At 42.7% G+C, this 18,904-nt stretch overlaps 1 protein-coding gene across 11 annotated transcripts in view; it reads right to left on the bottom strand.

Moving 5' to 3' along the window:
• hoxb3a (homeobox B3a) overlaps window positions 1-18,904 on the bottom strand; it is a 52,672-nt gene that overhangs the window by 8,151 nt on the left and 25,617 nt on the right. For 3 of the 11 annotated variants that reach the window (XR_003841003.1, XM_029507849.1, XM_029507853.1), the window contains 2 exons: window positions 10,333-10,402; window positions 2,394-3,088 (listed from right to left, as the gene is read on the bottom strand). Coding sequence is in view for 10 of the 11 variants with exons in the window: in XM_029507849.1 (XP_029363709.1) it covers window positions 2,394-2,967 (574 nt within the window). In the remaining variant the exon portion in view is untranslated. Of the gene's footprint in view, window positions 1-2,393; window positions 3,089-6,273; window positions 6,771-10,332; window positions 10,403-11,609; window positions 11,682-16,798; window positions 17,403-17,612; window positions 17,751-18,904 lie in introns of those variants that run through there. The other 8 variants (XM_029507858.1, XM_029507859.1, XM_029507851.1 and 5 more) reach the window with 7 other exon arrangements.

Consider the following 18,904-nt stretch of genomic DNA (forward strand, 5'->3'; position numbering starts at 1 on the left):
AAAATAACACAATTTAATAGCACCATAAACTGCTGCCTTCAAATGACTATACAATCAGCACCTGTCTAAAGCTAAATGTATTAACATGACATCCATTTGCAGTAGGTTGTGGCTTTTGGCTAGTCCTTCCTAATTGACCAGGCTGAGCACCATGACCCGTTTGATATGTAAAAAGAATCTGGATGATCATTTAGCCAGCTATTGCAATTGAGGAGTAAAAATCCATGTTGAACTGAGGTTGGGTTGATGAAATACAGGAATATGACACAGGAGAAGCTCATGTTGTTTCTATTTTAATATTTTACTTATTTTCTGTTGTTAGACCTAAGCGAGTCATTTTAGTGCTAAGCCTAACCCAGCCATGAGTGACATTATAGTAAGTATGGCGATGAGGGAAGAAATGCTACTGGTACAATCCACATGTTTCTCATTGTACCTTGGTAACCATATAATTATAAGCAATGTCTGCATCATTATTTGAAGAGACACTCATTGTATCAGGTCATATTAAGAAATTCCAATATTCGTGAGAAATTCTGCTGGGTAGTCATTTTAACATTTCATTTACACTGAAAACAAATAAAAAGGATGCTGATATGATCAAGGAATTTCAGTAGTACCACAAGACCAAACCTTCTGATGGTTTACCTTTGAATTATCAAAAAAAGAAGAAAAAAGAGAGAAAAAAGCAGTTCCTTCATTTTGGATAATTTTTGAGGCCAAGACAAAACAATTTTCTAGGTAAAGGTTTTATATCTGCAGCAATACTGCAGCAATGTTATGATGAAGCACAGTTCAAAACAACTCTCTAAAACCTTGTGTTTCTCTTAACAGTAGAAAGAGTTTATTTCTCTGGTCAGGGAGAAAAAGATGACAGTAAGTAACCACCGTGCCATCTGTCTCACAGAGCACTGGCACTCTCTAAGTGACTGTTTAAAATTCTCATCAATAGCCAGTCTAATCTCTTCTCAGTGCTTTGTTCAGTCAACTGGAAGACTTTTCAAGACTCATATTCATTAGTGCAGCACATTTTTTTTCTTACTGATAACTACCAATACAAATAATATTCAGTAATATGTGACTTTTTTATTGCTCACTCATTCAGATAATATTCAAATTTATCACGCCAGTGTTTTGTTTTGCTTTTTTAATTTCAAATATCTGCTTGTCATTCTCCCTCTCTCAGAAAATCTATTCATTGTACTATTCATTTAAATGTATCCTCTTAGTGTCTTCCTTCTTTCAGTGGCTTCCCAAGCATGAATGAAAAGGAGGGGAAGAGGCCAGGAAGGGGAGAAAAGAGAGCAATGGGAAGGCATATCCCAACCACAGGGTGGAGCGTTTGAAAACGAGGAAGAGTGCAGGGTGGAGTGGAGAATGTAAATGGATCAAGGTGTATGGACTATTGGCTGCAGGTTTCTGGCAGCTGGTCAACACTAAATGGTGGTACTGTTACTGTAATGGACTCCTCATTGTAACTGATGAGAGTCAGCTCAAAGACAAAATGCCCTGGAGGTTCCTCAATCACATCCAACTATTTCAAGTCCATTTACTTCAGATTTGACACTGGGAACTCTTTTAAGGTCCCACGTTGTATGAAATGAGATGAAGAGAAATAAAGGGAGAAGTTCTTTAATGGTCTAAACAGAGGCAGAAAAACACCAAATTATTCAGCATAAAGCATTTGTTCATTTGATCCATAATTGTATTATTATTAATCACTATTTTACTAGTTCAGTTACCATCATATTTGTTCTTGGTCCTGGACTTAAGTGTTAAGTGACTCCTCTAAAGTCTGACAGGTCTATTTTGTCGTTGTCCTTTGACCTCTTCTATTCCTGGCTGCTTAACATATCAGGGGATTTTTAAAGTCACCCAAAGGCTCAAATTAAGAATTAAAATTTAAAACTGAATAGATGTACTTTTATGCTTGTAATTTACGGCTTACACATATGGATTATTCAGTAAATCAAGGTCAGCAGCCACTTTAGTTAATTTAGAACCCACCAACCACGGATAAATAATAATAAGCTTGTCTTTTGGCCTGTGGTCACTTCCCTGTCTCATCCAGTGCCTGTGGAAACTTTTGCCATCATGGTCTGAGAAACCTTTTAAATCCTCTGGGGATTTGGGGCTTGAAAGAGGATGTTGATAAGAGAGGTGAGGAAAGAGGAGTGTGGTGATGGGGTGGGGAAGTGAGATAATAGGAAAAAAATGCTAATGAGGGAAGAAAATAAAGGAGAGAAGTGGATGGAGAAGAGAATGAACCGAAAAAAGTAATAACGAAAGCGAGAAACTAAGAATGCTGCTGGACAAATAATTATTCTGTTAAGCCTATTCTGTTGTGTGGGTGAAGTGAAAGCAAAGACAGAGACAGGTGTAATCCAACACACCGTTGCCAGAGTTGTTGCTTGGTGAAGAGTTTTTCTGCTTGGTCGTCTGACGACACTCTTTCATCCAGGGAAAGATCTGCTTGGCCAAGGTCGGGTTGGGGGGAAGTGAGGAGGAGGATGTGGAGGAGGAGGAATTAGACGACTTATTGGGAGCTGATTTGGAGGCTGAGGAGGCTACACTACTGCCCCCTGGCTGCTGAGCTCCTGTATTACAACTGCTGGGGTTGGGGGGCAGTGGAGGGGACACCTGGGAGCCGGGGTGGTGCTCAGGTGGCAGGCTGGGCCGCATGCAGCTGCCATTCAGCTCCTTGGTCTTGGCTAGCTGCTGCTGCTGCTGGTGAGCACTGTTACTGCCCAGTGACTGTAAAGAGCAGGCAGAGCGCTGGTATGAATCCACTTCCAGATGGGTTGCCGACTGGAAGGCCGGTTGGTGGTGGGACACTGGGACCGGGGCATCGTAGCCCCCAAAACCGTTTGCGGCTGCTGCGGCCGCCGCTGCTGCCCCCTGCACTTGGTACGACGAGTAGCCACCGAAAAGCGTCGAGGAGTTGTCGTAGTATGTTGTCTTCTGCATTTCTAAGAGAAGTGGCGGCGTCTGCTTGTGCTCCGGTCCTTGTTGAAAACCACTGCCGGAAGACCATTTGGTACCGGGGGTCACGTGACAGCGTCTCTCCAACGGTCCCCTGCAATCTGACCTGAAAGGTTACAAGAGGCAGAATAAAGAAATAAGAGCGATAAATCCATCTTCTTTCAATGAAAGGCGCCATGACATGAATAGAAACCACTGCTTTTCTTCCACCCCCTCCCCCTGAGCCCAGTGCACAGCCTGCAGATGCTCTGGTGGTGGGGGCACAAGAAGGGCGAACTGTGCTCCCAGTATCAGTTAAACGTTTCCTTAATTCACATACTGAGAGAATAATTCAGCTGAGATGGGTTTAAATTGATCATTATTATCATTAGTCTTAATATCAAACCTGAGCAGAAATAAGAAAATAACTGTTACTATTAATATTGGTAGATGGTGGTTGCTACATTATTGTAGTATTGCGCTGCGCTTTTTCATTTTTGTCAGTAATTACTCACATTTATAAGCAGTTAATCTCACGAATCTGTCAGTTTCGACAATGAATTTATACACCTCTGATCAGAATTATTTTAAATCTGTTAATATTCTACGCACCATTTTTGTTTGTTTGATTTTTACTGATTCACTAAGTCTCGACATCATTCGTTTTCGTTTTTTTTTCCAATAAAATCCTACCACATTGTGTCATGTGATTCACACTGTTGTGTAATGGCGGATGTGGCCTGAGTGTGTTTTCCTTGTGACTGATGTGGGTAACCTATTTCTGTCAACCTCGGCCTTCACACAGGCCGTTATTTAGTGTATTCCATCTGCTCTGCCGGTACCTCACTCATCCTCAGGCTCAGCCTCTATCTGCGGAAACCATCATTGCTGCTGAATATCAGGCGGCTCTTGCATCACTGAGAATTTTTTTCACAGCGCAGATAAAACATATGAATATATATTATTATCCGACGTCGAGATGTTCACAAGTTCGAAACGGTGTAACAATGAAGACTTCAGGGCTAATCAAACGGGGAAGGTGATGGGTATAAATCATGTCTTTATGCTGAGGACAGTGATGTTGTAAATATTCTACAATAAAAACAGACCTAATCGTGATGTCTTTAAGTCATGAAATTCTAGGGACAGAGTTTTGAAAGCAAACAGTTACACACCTTTTTGGTGTTGTTTGGTTAGTATGCCAATAGGTCTATTTTAAATTAAAGAAAAAATACATTAGTTAAAAAATCATTCAACATGACCACTGGGGTGAGACAGAAAATGCCAGAAATAGATAGACTGGTAAGGAAAGCAAGAAGCCTTATGAGTCAGTGATCCATGAGGTTCGAGCAGGCAGAGTGCTCTATTGTGGGCTCCGGAGGGAAAAAAGAGAGTTGAAGAAAGCAGCGTGGCTCCCTATCAGAGCCCTCAGCCGGTGTGGGCTTGTGGCCGCCAAACGCCGGCGGATCCTGACGAAGGAGCACCTGGCACTAATTTCTCCTCCGCACAAATAAGGCGTTTAACTGAGAGACAGGCAGCTATGTGCTGCTAGCGCCGCGGACAATTGCTCAGACTCCACTGCTGTTAGGCCCACTGGAGCCGGGATCAGCTCCAAGCTGCACGGGCCGACCGTTGCCCCTGATAGAGTCACGACACTGACGCTAAATTCCCAAAGAAAAGACAGAAACAATACAGAAAAGGGGATGGTGTTCGACCTGAGGCCCCAACTACAAAACCCTGTGTGACAAATAAAAAAAATAAAATAAATACATAAATAAAATCTGGCATTTGTGTATCTACTTGTGAACTAAATGTTTTTGTCATTCATAATTATGTCGTAGGAAGCATAATCCTATGTTCCCAATGGCACAGAAATAAATACACATGTAAAAAATGGATAACGAGAGAAAGACAAACTGAAAGATAGAGAGAAACGAATCTTTCTCCTGAAATAACACAACAAAAATCACAAATGTATAAATAATTAAAATAAAACTGTAACGAAAACTCGGTACCGAATGTGTTTTATCAAGGAATTTGATAAATTTATTTGAAATATTATAATTAGCCTTTAATTCCTGACCTTAATGTATTACACCGTTATTATTCTTTTTTAAAGATTAGACAAACCAGCCCTTCTGTAGCTCTCACCACATCACACATGTCAGCCATTTATCTTTCTGGTAGACAAGCTGGAATCCTAATTATTTACTCTGAGGAATAGTCTCCCAAGGAAGGAGAGAGAGAGAGAGGGAGAGAGAGGGAGGAAGAGAGGAGTGTGTGTGTGTGTGTGTGTGTGTGTGTGTGTGTGTGTGTGTGTGGTAGTGGTGGTGGCGGGGGGGGGGGGGGTCGTGGCAGAGAGTGTAGGAGGAATATGTTATTAAATCATATCGCTGTTTCGCCATTAAACAAGACACATAATGTCTCTGCCACCAGCTTGTAGGACTAGAGCTTAATACAATCACCAACTTTACTAGACGCCTCCCTGAATAATCCACTTATACTGACAGAGAGAGAGCCACCCAAACAAAAACAACACGCGCGCGCACACACACACACACACAGAGGTCGGTCTTGGTGTCCAGTGTCTGTGCTTTATCCTGTGATATAAAATTACAAATGGCGCCTGCCATAAAAAGCTATGCAGGCAGGGAGACAGAGAGAGAATACATTAACTTGGGCAATCCACATATTCCTTATCCTATTAACACTAGGGGTGGTGTGTGTGTGTGTGTGTTGGGGGGGGGGGGGGGGTCATTATATTGAGCTGTGCCCTGAAACAATGAAGGATTGGCCTGATCAAACCTATTGTTGTTATGTTTATGATCTCAGTTAACGGTGATATCACTGAAAAATTTGTCTTGTGTGTATGAATGAAATTATGCTGGAATACACCATCTAAACATTGTAGTAAGAAAATGAAATAAATGTCAGATATGGGCTAAATATTGTGAACGGGGGCTGCCCATGGGGAGGGGGGGAAATGCCATTGCTTTGTATACGAATAACTATATGTGAGGAGAATGTATGGACAGAAGCGGAGTAGAAATGTGGGGGAAAACAGAAAGGAAGAGGACAGAGATGGAAGGCCGAAGGAAGGGGGGCTACTTGCGGCGGGTATCTGCGACAGCTTAAAGCATTGTGAACTCTTCTTGAACCGGGATTGAAGTCTATTGGGCCATAAATCACTGAGCCAGCCAGTCCGCCGTTCACAAACTGCACAGCGAACAAACACGCTCTGTATTTCTGGTTTGTTGTTTGAGCTCGTTCATTACCGGCTGGCCTGTTCGCCTCCCGGTGATTTTTCCTTACCTTCGTTAGCACCGGTGGTCCCGGTCCAGTTCGGCACGGACCCAGCAGCACCACATCACAGATTAGCCCCCACGCACATTCACCAGGTAATCAATAACAATAACTAATAACAATAAAATTAAATAATAAAAAAAAGAAAATAAATAAATAAATATAAGGAATCCGGTCAGTTTTTTATCCCGCTCTCTTCTTTTCTCCCTGCTACTCCTCCGGTGCTTCCTCCAGACCAGCACGACTGCTCGCGACCACCACCACAACACCTCCAGGAGCCAGCGGCAGCGCCGGCACAGCGGGCTGCGCGAGGGCGGCGAACCGGACACCGTGTGGCATGAACGGTAGACGGATGAGAAGGATGACCGTGCTTCAGACGTCGGTGGGGGGCTCGATATCAAAGAACAGAAGAAGCAGACGGGTTCGGTTTAGGCTACAGGCAGGCTAGCTAGCACACGAGCTGAACGAGCGTACCGGGAGCCTGCCTGCTGCCTGCTCGCGCCCCCCACCCCCACCACCTCCACCCTCCGCCCCAGCACCAGCAGTGCCTGCACCGCTGCTGGCTGATAACAATGGCCTCAAATTTCCTTCTTTTTTAGCCTCTGTCGCTCAAACAGCCAGCCAGCAAGCCAGCAGCCAGCCAGTCAGCCAGTCAGCCAGACAGCCTCCGAGGAGCAAGTCCTCCACGAAATGTCACCCCATCGCATTCCTGGATTCTTCATCCGTCTAATTTCTCCCCCTCTTCATCTCATGTCTCTCCGTCCCTTCGAGTCGTCTGCTTCACTCCTCCGGCGTCCTCCTTTTTGTGCTGGGTCTGAGTTTCCGCTTCGCCCCGGAGTCTGGCAGGCAGTGGGTGCCGGGCTCACCCCAGTCGGCTGGTAGAAGCAGGGACAGCTCCTGGCAGTGGAGGCTTTGGCGGTCGTAGCATAGCCAGTATTCCTCTGATGTTGTTGACAAAAAGACCTGGTACAAGTAACGCTGGCGGGGGGTGTACCGGATGAAACAACGGGGCTTGAGTGTCGGACTCTTGATTCCCCCATCAAAGAGCTGAGCGTCACTCACAAATTATGTTAATTTCAGTGGCTGGAAGTGAAACATGTTGGCCCCACAGACAGGCACACAGGCGACTGGCCCACGTCAGAAAGAGGTCAGGTCAGAAAGAACTACTCCTAACGTCACTCCTCTCACAGCACTTCAGTTAACATGTAACCTGCAACTCCTCAGGTGGCTTTCAGCTAAACCTCAAGGCTACAGATACCAGAAAGTATTTCTGGTTATAATTATGCAACTAAGTTATCCCTCCATATTAAAAATTATAAAAGCCTTTCCTTTTTTCTCTAATTCTTAGATGCTACATGCCCCTGAGAGTGCGCCTGTCTACAATGGCAACTGGCTGTTATTTATTGTGGGTCATAGTGGACAGAGATATGTGGCCTCAGGCAATAGGTATTAATAGCTGCAGATTCATTTTACAATAAGAGGTCAGATGTTCTTGTGCACTTAGTTAGATGGATTAGTTAACCTAATATACTTACTGAGCTGGGATGATGTAAATTAAAATAATTAGAACTAAAACCAAACTATTTTGCATCAACAGGCCAACCAAGTTCATAGTCTAACATGGCAGAGAAAAATATTTTAAAAATCAAATCTAATAAATAAATGACTGTTCTTAACTTACTGCATAGTGTATGATGCTTTTCCTGTGATATATGAAATATCTCTAATTGGTCAACCTGGTAGCAGCAGTTTGCTAATGAATAAGAACTAGTTTCTGATGGGTTATTTCTCCACTGACTAAACCTAAGTCAAATGTTGTTAAATGGTACATTAACAGCTTGAGAGGTGGATGCACAATAGAGGACATGTCCTGTGGCTGTTTTCCATGCCCTCTCTCTTCATGGCCACTTACACTGAGTTTGGACATGGCAATAACACACTTCTTTAAAAGTGATTACAACACATTCAGTGTCTGATTCATATAAGCCATCGGGTGTTTTTGAAGCCCTTACAGTCCATTGAAGACATGCATTTCATTTTAGTTTCTTTGTGGATATTATTTCATTTAGACTCAAATGTGCTTTTTATTCACCTGTTTCTAGCAATGTCATGAAATGATTTAATGCTCTTTTTTCACCATGACACACTTTTTTCTCCCTCTCGAATTTGCAGTTCACCTGCAGAAACTAAACATGCAGTTTGTATAGGTAAAATGTAAAAAATTCCTCCTTCATTTCTGCTATTTATGCTCAGAAAAAAGGGTTCAGGGTTAGGGTTACACCAAAGTGAAAAAGAAAATGGCCTGGGTCTATATGTGATGCTGCCATGAGGGAAATTGAGGCCTTTAAATCTCCACTTAGAAGGAAACATTTGTAGAGAGCAGATGTTCTTGGCTGTGTTTTGACTTAAACACTAGGGGAAAAGATAGGAGGAATAGCAACAACGTGTGAAGAAGAAGGTAAAGTAGCCTTGGCAAAAAAAAAAAAAAAAAAAGCAAGAATGACAAGAAACCGCAGAGGAAAAGAGACACGGGGAGGTTAGACCAAAATGGAAATATAAATATGAAGGCATCTTAAAATGTTCCCTCACACACAGCGTTCTCTCCCGCTTGCCTGTATTTTTATTATTCAGGACGTTTCCCCTTGTCGTATATGGCTACGCAAGATTTATGAGTTCTCTCGCACCCAGCAGCTTGTGTGCGCGAGCGCGGGCGTGTATGCGTGCGTGTGTGTATGTGTATAAACAGCCCAACTTTAAAACAGATAGCATTCGCTGGGGGCTGTTGGAATGAGAGGATGAGCTCTGTGTAGGTGGGAGGTGGGAGCCTGAAATGTGTCCGACTGCAACTTTTCCTTCAAAGCTCTTTGTGCAGATGGAGAGATCTGCTCACTGCTGCTGAAAAAGCTCATTACTCATTAACCAAAGCGCTAATCGGCTCTTTCTTTTGTCTATGTCTTTTTTTCCCACTGAAAGTAGGAAGATAGGTGCGTATGGAGAATTAAGCCGTGCGGATTACACGTATGTATTGACTCGTAAAAGCACGCCGGTGCTTGTAAAGGATGGCAGTTATTCTTTATTTTCTTTGGATGGCAGACGCGCATCGGCGCCTCCGTGTTTCGGATTGAGTCACGGATATTGGGTTTCACAACTCAAACTCTGTGCCCTGCAGAGCTGTGGAAATCCTCTCTATCTTTCTTTCCTTTTCCCCTCTGGGACTCCAGACATTTAAGGCCACTGAGGATGACACTAAGGAATTCCCTCTGACATGGAGATTTCACAATATGTTTTCCCCGCAGTGTCACCAAGCGTAATGGAAACTGCGTCGAGTCTAAAATATACAAAATGACTGAATTATGTGTCTGTGATGTTTGTTCCCTCATGGGAACTGACAGGAAATAGCCTCCTTTGAGCATTTCCGCAACTCTGAATCTGCTCCTCTGCTGTTCATAGCTATCACTGCTCTTATTACTTGCTAGCATTAGCGTCTATATAGCATCTACAAAGTTATATTTTAATAACTGTCTTCTGAGATGATGAACCGACCCTGCTAAGCTTCCTTCTGTGGCTGGACCCACCATTACACTGTCCTTCACACCTCTGGATTATATTACATGAGCACGTGTCATTACATTACTTTACTTCACACATGCACACTCATGCACCATTTTAGCTTCAGCGGTGTACATAAAATAAATCATCGGATAAATACATTTTCCCCCCGGAGTAATATATCTGTTCACGCCAAGTCTGCTTTTGTAAAAGTTTCAATTATTATTATTATCGTAACATTAAAATAATAATAACAATATTGTGTAAAAAAAAAAAGAAAAAAAAAACGTGTACGGTGCGTAGAGTTAATGCTTTCACAATCAACGAATAAACTTAAAAATAAAGAAAAACATCTGCTCATCTGCCATATTTTTTAACTGTTTTAACAGTTGAATTGCGATTACGAGGTTTTTAAACAGAGTCGCCAGATATTCCAAATCTCATAGGTCTAAAAATTGGTCAGGCAAGCACAGGGTTTTCTAACAGAACAGGGCTGAAGTCAACAACAGCGCAACTCACCGAGAGATTTCCTTTTATGCCCCAATGTTTCGATGGAAGGTAACGGCTTCCAGAAAGCTCCTAAGAAAAACTGTAGTGCAGGAAGGTGGGATGGGGGGAGAAGGATAAACAGAGGGAGAAAAGGAGAGGAAAGAAAAGCGAGATGCAATCAAGGTCTTGGTAAAATCCTACACAAAGCACAGAGCTCTTGTAGTGTATCGAGCGGCCAGGACAGGCAGAAACCGCTGACAGGTATTTGTGACCTTAAATTATTCTCGGTGAAATTTTCCGAATAAAAGCAATAAGAGCAGAGATGATGATGATGAAGGCTGGGTGGAAGTGATCTCAGATCTTATTGATCCAGGTTATCATATTACACATCCGATTACATTTTACCTACGTTTACAAAAGAAACAAAAGCAAGGCTTTTATCTGAGTTGCCTGTGAAACTATTTCAGTTTAACGAGCAGAAAAGACGCCGCTCTCTTCAACAGTGCGGAAAAAATTAAGGGAGAGGAGATTAAAAGGAGCCATAATTCATTTGGAAGAATTCAATGGAAGTAATGGTCACACGCCCCCATCACGATATAATACAAACACAACAAAATAACATGTATCTGTGTAAGTGTGCGGAATAAGGTGTTTAAAATGCTAAATTGTTCAATTAATTTATAATTATTTTAGAGAAGTAACAACGGATGCAACTCTAACATAAAGTGGAGTATTAATATTACAATTACAAACAAGACAGAATTTATATTAATAAAGAAGTATAATCGAACAAAGTTACGTCTAATTTCAAAGGGAACTACGCCTATTAATACATAAATAAATAAAACCAAACCAAACAAAATAAAATAAAATAAAATGAAACAAAATAAAATAAAATGGGAGGGAAAGTTTAATGTTAACGAATATAAACGCTTTCAGTCAACAAAAAGCGGTGATCAAAACAAGAACGGTTTCTTCAAAAAAATTCGGACTGAACAACGCACAGTCGGTGTCAGGGCCCGGTCATCGCCGTGTGGGCCTGAACTCCCAGGGCCGCTCACACACTCCCGGCGGGCTACATCCATAGGAGGTGGAGGCGCAGTGAAGGTCCGGTGAGGGAGAGTCCGCGGCCGCCGCTTGAAGCGCTGTCCCTATTGTTATTATAGAACAACGGGAATAAAATCCCTGGCTGCTCATGACAGTTTACGCTAAACAGATAAATCAAATCCACCGCCCGGCCCGTACCAGCCGTACCAACAACACCACTGCTGCTGCTCTCAACTTATTGTTTCCCACCATGCACTCACACAAAACTCCGGCTGCTGTCCATGCCCATCACAGCACCAGCCGGGGATTCCGCCCTGTGTCCCCCTCCAACCCTGCAGGTTAGTGGGCTGTTGGATCCGGAGCACAAGTGGACTAGTCTAAAGTTGGCCAGAAAGTGATGAAGAGGCCGACTAGCTTAGCCAGCTAGCCTATAGGCCGAGACAAAGGGAGGAGGCCGCCTCCAGAGCCCCAGAAGAGCTGATGAGCCAATTTTTGAGTGGAAGAGGAGACTGGGAATGGTGGGGGGCGCTGAAGTAAAATAAAACAAAACTCAAAGCATAATTTTCTAAAGTGCAGAAAGGTTGGAGATGCTTGGAGAAACACAACTTTGTATTCGTCATGATTTTTTCTTTACCTATACTTTTCAAAGACTGCCACATTTTTGTACAGGTGTAAACCAATCAGAGGTTTAGACCAACAATGGATGATGTTGCTTAATTTAAGTGATCTGAACTAACCTTATCACTGCTCTCTGATCCTATCTCTGTCTTTACACACACACACACAGACACACACCAACAGCTTTCCATATTTATCAAAGACTTTGTGCATGATGTAAATAGACAGCTGTGGAGCGTCATCTTGAAGTTGCTGTATTTTTCTTTGTCCTCACATTTGATCAAAACACATCAGAAACAGCAGCAAAACAACAACATAGACAACATAAGTATAGCTTTTGTGGTATTAACACTGAGCTGAAAGTCCTGGAGTGCATACACAGGAACATTGGTGCAAAGCTCCAAAAATGCCCTTTGACCTGAATGAGCAATGGTTCAACTCTCCCATAGGCAAAATAGTCATGTAGCTATTATTTTCAATTTCAACCAATAAATCACAAATAAGCAAAAAACTAAACATAAAATATCTATAGTTTCTGATTAAATGTCAAATTCAAACCACTCCAGTTCTTATTGTTGAGTAGAGAACAGACCCAGATGGCTACACCAACACAGAATCAACATAATAATGTGAACTGACAAACTTTACACATGATTTCCTTAGCTTCAGGAATACAGCACAAAGGCTCACATGTGCAACTGCTGTCTGGCTCCAAGGTTGTCTATAAGTCAATCACTTCCTGGTATTATTTCAGAGTATTTGTGCCTAGCTGTCACAGCTGAAATAGTCTACACTCTATTTATAACCCATGTCAGATGACTGGGGCTATGTGTTGAAATGCACACCATATTAACTAAAGGACAACTTTGTGGTTCTCTTGCTTGTAAATGCAGTCACAGGCCTACAGGGGCTCAAGTTAACTGTGTGACATGAAGCTTCCTAGACGTTCTTGGTAATGCACTTTTAATATACTGAGAAGCACAGCCAGATGTACAAAGTGAAAGGTTCGACTTTTTATAATGACGTCTGATACTAACAATACCTGAAAAAATAAATCAGCCTTAAACAATTTATCTGTTGATCATATGAACCAAATTTCCCAATTTGAAATCATGTGGGCAAGAACTTTCTGACATCCATTTCAAATTATCTCCATAGTGAGAATTTGGTTTGGTTTGGAGAATAATTTTTTCTCCCATGTCAGCAGTTGAACTCAATGTTTTGGTCTCAATTCAACTGGAAACAAGTCAATGAAAATAACGAATAAAGAGCATGTGCTCTTTAGTGACATGATTATTATTAAAATATTTACCCACTGTAAACACATGAAAGAATTTTAACATTTTTTTACATATTTATTTTAAAATAGGTAGGCTACTAGAGTATAGCTCAAGAATATTTTTAAACAGTAGCACTTGTGCTTCAGCCGGCCACCAGAGCACCCATTCCCACCACATAACCCTACTCACAGAGCAGTCTGTAAACACGTTTCACTAAAAAGACATTTTTCATCAAGTCCATTCAAAGCTTTTCCTTTAAGCGTAATGAGGTTGAACGCACACACAGAGACACACACAACCTAATAGCCAAGTGACAACAGACCCAGCACTGCAACGTGTTTCGTCTCCTCCACTCCTACTCTGGGTGGATGACACAAACGTTTCAGCACTGTTTTTCAGATGGATGACATGCACTACTGAGAGAGATAAACACTTGATGCACCGTTACCCTTTTTTTTTTTTTTTTATATATTATTGGAATAATCTTTGAATTTAAATCCATTCCTTCTTACCTTGCGATATACTTGTACAAATCTAGACATGAAATAAACATAGTAACATTATTTTGAGAAGTAAAATGTTGTGATGTGTAGTGAATTGAAGCTTTTTCAAACAAACTGCGTAGGTCTACTGTTAAGATACGCTTCTTCGTCTTTTGGTGAACACATTCTTTTCTTTCAGACTCATGGAATCTGAACAGATCCTCTACTTATAAAGTCTGTTGCTCCTGGCTGTAGATACATAACTAAGGCATTATGCTCATGCTGTGTACAAAAGACTTATTTGAACCCTAGTAGAGCCACAAGTTTCTGCTGCTGAAGACAGTCTTCTTTCCAGTTCATGGTCTCAGTGATTGTGACAACAATCAGAGCTGAATGTTACTGAATGATTAACAAGAGGTCTGCTTCGAAGCTCACTGGGTTTGAAATAAAAAAATGCTGCATTTTATTTATGAATTTGAACCTAATAGAAATGCTTATTATTCTGTGAACTGGGCTGCATTACAATGTGTTATCTTTTTTTATTACAGCTTATCTTATCTGGTGAGCTAACATTTTAGCCCCATGTCACCCCTTCTCTTTTGCTGCAGGCAGGGTCACCCATCTCCCTACAGTGCTCACCCTGTTTCATCAGGAGTCCTGAACCAGAAACTCATGCCATCAGCAGCTTCCTTTGATAGAAAGTTAATCTTTATCAAAGATGCTAATCTTTAACTGTTTGCTCAAAGAAAGCTATAATGGTGAGAGTGGGGGCAAATTGTCCTTTCTGCTCCAGGGCAATGAAAAGTGCCAATCTCCCCAAATCTATCAGGCAGGGGATGAACAAGTACTGACTGCTTAGGAGTGTGTGTGTGTGTGTGTGTGTGTGTGTGTGTGTGTTGCGCGCATACTCAGTATTAGATTATAGAATGAGGTCTGCCTGACTTTTGACATAACAGTGCCCCACATGTAAATACCAAATACTGAAACACTGATATTGTGTGTGCAGGGTCAAAGATTCAAAAGGTTTAATCTTGTGCATCATCAAAGGAAATGTCTGGTATATTAAAACCTTGTTGAGCATATGAATTGTAATTATACTGGCTAATTTTGTGTCAGGCTAGAAAAGAAATGAATGCTGATGGTGACTTAAAGGTTCAGTATGCTGTCTATCCAAAGGGCTGTCATGTAAAAGCTCAACAAACCCTCCAGTTAATGGCACCACAAGGGGGTTTGGGAATTTACTATAAAGCTTCATGCATCAATGTTTTACTCTCAGATTGTATTGCAGGTTATTTGGTTTGTCTTTTCAGTCAGTTTGTCATTGTGTATCCAGCTATGTGACCAAAGATGGATGTTGTTTTTGAGGACAGCCAATGCCTGTGGCTACATGTTGGTCAAAAAAGAATGTTTGCAGCACTGGTGTTTCAGTGCATGCAAGGCAAGTACCACTATGTAATATTTGTTCGTAGTAATTTGTGGTTTGGCAGTGGCTTAGTGATCGATTTGCCTAAGTTGTTATTATGTTGCTTTTGAGGCCTCATTACGATGAGTTTTAAACAACCCGCACCAGTACAACAGGCAGGTATCCATTTCCTAAAAACATGCTCCTCTTATGACACACGGGTAAGACTAAGAAGCCTGTGATTGTAATACAATCAGGCCAGTTGGCCCATCAGCAGATAGGCCTGGCATTAAGGCTGTTAAAGTAGAAGGAAGCGACTGCATGCATCTCAGCCAGACCTGTCAGCCTTTAAACACTGACAAAGCGTTGGGCATGCCTGCCCCCAATATTTTACTCTGATGACTGTTTTGCCCATAGTTTGTCAGTGATGTATGAAAAAATCTATCAAATTGTGGCTATGCTGCAATTTTGGTGGGTTTTTCTGACTTTAAAATCACAATACCTGGAAGTGAGCAAAAACCACCAAGGTCAAGCTTCCACAACAACAACAAAAAAAAATAAATGAAAAATAAAATGTAAAAATATTCAAACAAATTTATAGGGCTATAATTGTTTTCTTGGGAGATACTGGATTTTCATTCAGAAAAAAAATAGCACCAAATAAGCTGAATTGACTTGTGTTTAGTTAATTTAATAAACACGATAGAGACCAATTAGAGTAACATTTAAACCCTGACATCTAGTCCCCCCAGTACAAAGGAATCAAGACGATAAAAACATTATGGTCAGTCGGTAAAATGTATATTAATGGCCATATGTTTTGCATTATTATACAACAAGATGGTTTCAAATTCCTCAAATCTCCTTAATCCATCTCTACATCTGGTGAGAATAAGGGTGGATAAGGCTTAGAATTAAATACACTTATTCAAATGTAAATAGTTGCAATTGAGCATTTATTCATAACCTTATTGTGTACGCTTGCTCATACATGGTTAAATTATTTGTTTTTGCTATGTCATTTGCTGTGGGTTGGGGTAGGGGGGGCGTGGTAGAAATGGACGTGACAATTTGTGGATAGGAGTGAGCGAGAGAGGGGAGGGGGCGGCTTCCAGAGTATGCAATCTTTTCACACTATCATAAATCACAGCGCGGCTCACATGCATCTTCTTTCTTTACACCTTGCCGTCAGGTCCCTATTCAATACGACTCATTCTCTGCCTGCCATGAGCGTGTAGCCCAGAGGCTACCAGGCGCACATCTCTGTCCACACTGCATCCCGGGCTGTAAGCAAGCCGGTTTTAAAGCGACTGGAGAGAAAGAGAAGAGAGATACAGGCACACACACACACACACACACACACACACACGGGGGGGGGGGGGGGCATGGCAAGGCACCCGCGTCGCCCCTGTTTGTTACCTATTCTGAGGCATCTGTCTTCAACGGCCCTCTAACACAAACACACACACACACACGGAGTGCGAGAGAGGGAGAGAGAGAGAGAGAGAGAGAAAGAGAAAAGTTTTGGCTAGCACCGTGTGAGTGCGAGACACATTACGGTAAGACAACAGATAATTAATGGCATGGGGAGCTGAAGAGCGCGTGGGATAGGGACGCCTCGAACACACACCGGGACAAGGAGCTAAAAAGATCCCAGCAGACCATACCTGCTCTGTCGGCGTCTCTCCTCTTGGGTTTCCTGCGGGTGCTCAGTTTTTTCCCTGGATGCAGCGCGTTTTGGCCGAGGGCGGACACGCCGGCTGGAGAGAATACGACCACCGAAACCTTACTTGGAAAACCTCGGACTTATTTTCACTGATTCTGACTGCGTAATTACGCGCATTGGGTCCGACAGCTTTACCTTTTTCTAGCTTGTATTTGAGTGAGAAACGGATGTGAAACGGGCTCCATGTCGACTAAACCTGGTGTTTGTAACCTTCCGTATTCCCACTCTGGCCCATCTAGCACAGCATATCGCGGAACATAACACGAAAGTCTCAAGCCACGAAAACATACCTACTGCGCAGATTTACGGGAACCACTCTGTCTGGGGCTAGCGGTGATACTTTACCCTAAAAAAATACACAGCGTGAGCGCGCCCCCCCACCCCTCTGTATGTACCCTACTGCAAAAGCCACCGGGCAGTGGGCCGGGGCTGCCTGGCCAGCTCCACGGTGGGAGCTGCCGCTTTCTTTAGCCCTGCAGACCGACCAACACAGTAGGCCGGCATCTTGCACGCAGGCGAATGAATGGGGTACAGCGCGAGCTTCTGTGGACTGAGCGAGTCTCCAAAGTAAAACCCTTTTTCTTCTGCTGGGATTTTTTTCTGGGCTAAGCGTCACGCCGTATTCTCAGGCTCCCCTCCTCTATCTCTGCCTCTCTCTCCCTTCTACCTCCCTTCCACTGCTTACCTTTGGTTAGGTTTAAAAAACCAGCCACTGTGTGAACTAATGTGCCCCGTGCGCGTTGCAGACTCTTTACCTTTTCACACCAAGGTGTTGTAGATTTCCATTTGAGGACCTTTTATGGGTCCATGGCTCCTTTCCCTCAGTCTGCTCGGACCTGACACCATGAACTATTATTGAACTGGGCTGCTGACTGGCAGCTTAGACAAGTCGTGTAATCCTCGGGAGTCGAAGAGGAGGAGGGGGGGGTTCTGGTTCTTGTTCCTGTCCAATGAGGCTGGGGGTGAAGAGGGGTGGGGGTTTTAGTTGAGGTGCAGCCAGGAGGTTAGCGAGGTTCAGCATGACCCCTCTGTCCGACCTGCCAGCGCCAGGGCCAGGTGTTGATTATTACATGGAGTCCAACTGCGTCCGATCAGAGAGGACGGTGAGGAATGAGCTGGGAGTGGAGACATTCCGCAGCGATTTGATCTGAGTCCACACAGGGGGCTTCTTCCGCCATGTTAAACTTGTGTGGTTGCTTCACATTCACAGGTAGAATGGAGCCCGTAGCCACAGACTTGTCCGTCAGAAGCCACCATGAAGCTTTCCATTACTCACATCTCGCATACATCAAAATTAAGGCATGAACGACTTCATAGATATTCTAAACGAAGAAAAATAATCAGAAACTCAGATTTTTTGGAACCCAAATTTGATTTCAACCTCTCTCACTCGATGAGGGAAGACTTCATCCTTCGGACACATATGTGTGATTGACCCGTTAAGCCACACTGAGGCCAAGATACAATCTCGTTGGGGAATATTAGGTAATTTCTGTTTCTTTCTTTCTTTCTTTTTTAATGCTAAATTAGATTAAATTTATTAAAGCAGTTTAATGTAACTTTTCAATGCATGGTAAACACATGTCGACATTTAGGTGTCTCCCGTTCTCGCGGTATTGAACATTAACATTTTTTAATGAAATAATGCGAAACGATGCACCTGGCTCTCACGCTCTAGCTGTCTATCTCTGTTTAAGTGTAGGAGGCTATTAGTGTTATCGGCCCACGCATACATGCCTTCACTGACACACACACACAAAAGCGAGCGAGATTTAGTGAGAAAGGGGAAAGAGACAGAGAAAGACATATGTTCAGTTACATGGAAGCGCTTTTTATTTCGACGTTAATTTTTGTTCTTTTACTCCAAGATAAAAGGAAGAGGACGGACAGTGAAAAGCCCACGCTTGTTCCTCTGCACGCCGAAACATTTCCAGCTCCGTAGCGCGGTTTCTAATCACCTTTGTGCTACTCCACTCTTCAGCCGGATGAAAAGATGAAATGGTCGCTGCTTACGAACTCTGGATATAGTTTCGCGCTTCAAATCACC

The sequence above is a fragment of the Echeneis naucrates genome, chromosome 8 (assembly GCF_900963305.1).
Source record: "Echeneis naucrates chromosome 8, fEcheNa1.1, whole genome shotgun sequence".
Taxonomy (NCBI): domain Eukaryota; kingdom Metazoa; phylum Chordata; class Actinopteri; order Carangiformes; family Echeneidae; genus Echeneis; species Echeneis naucrates.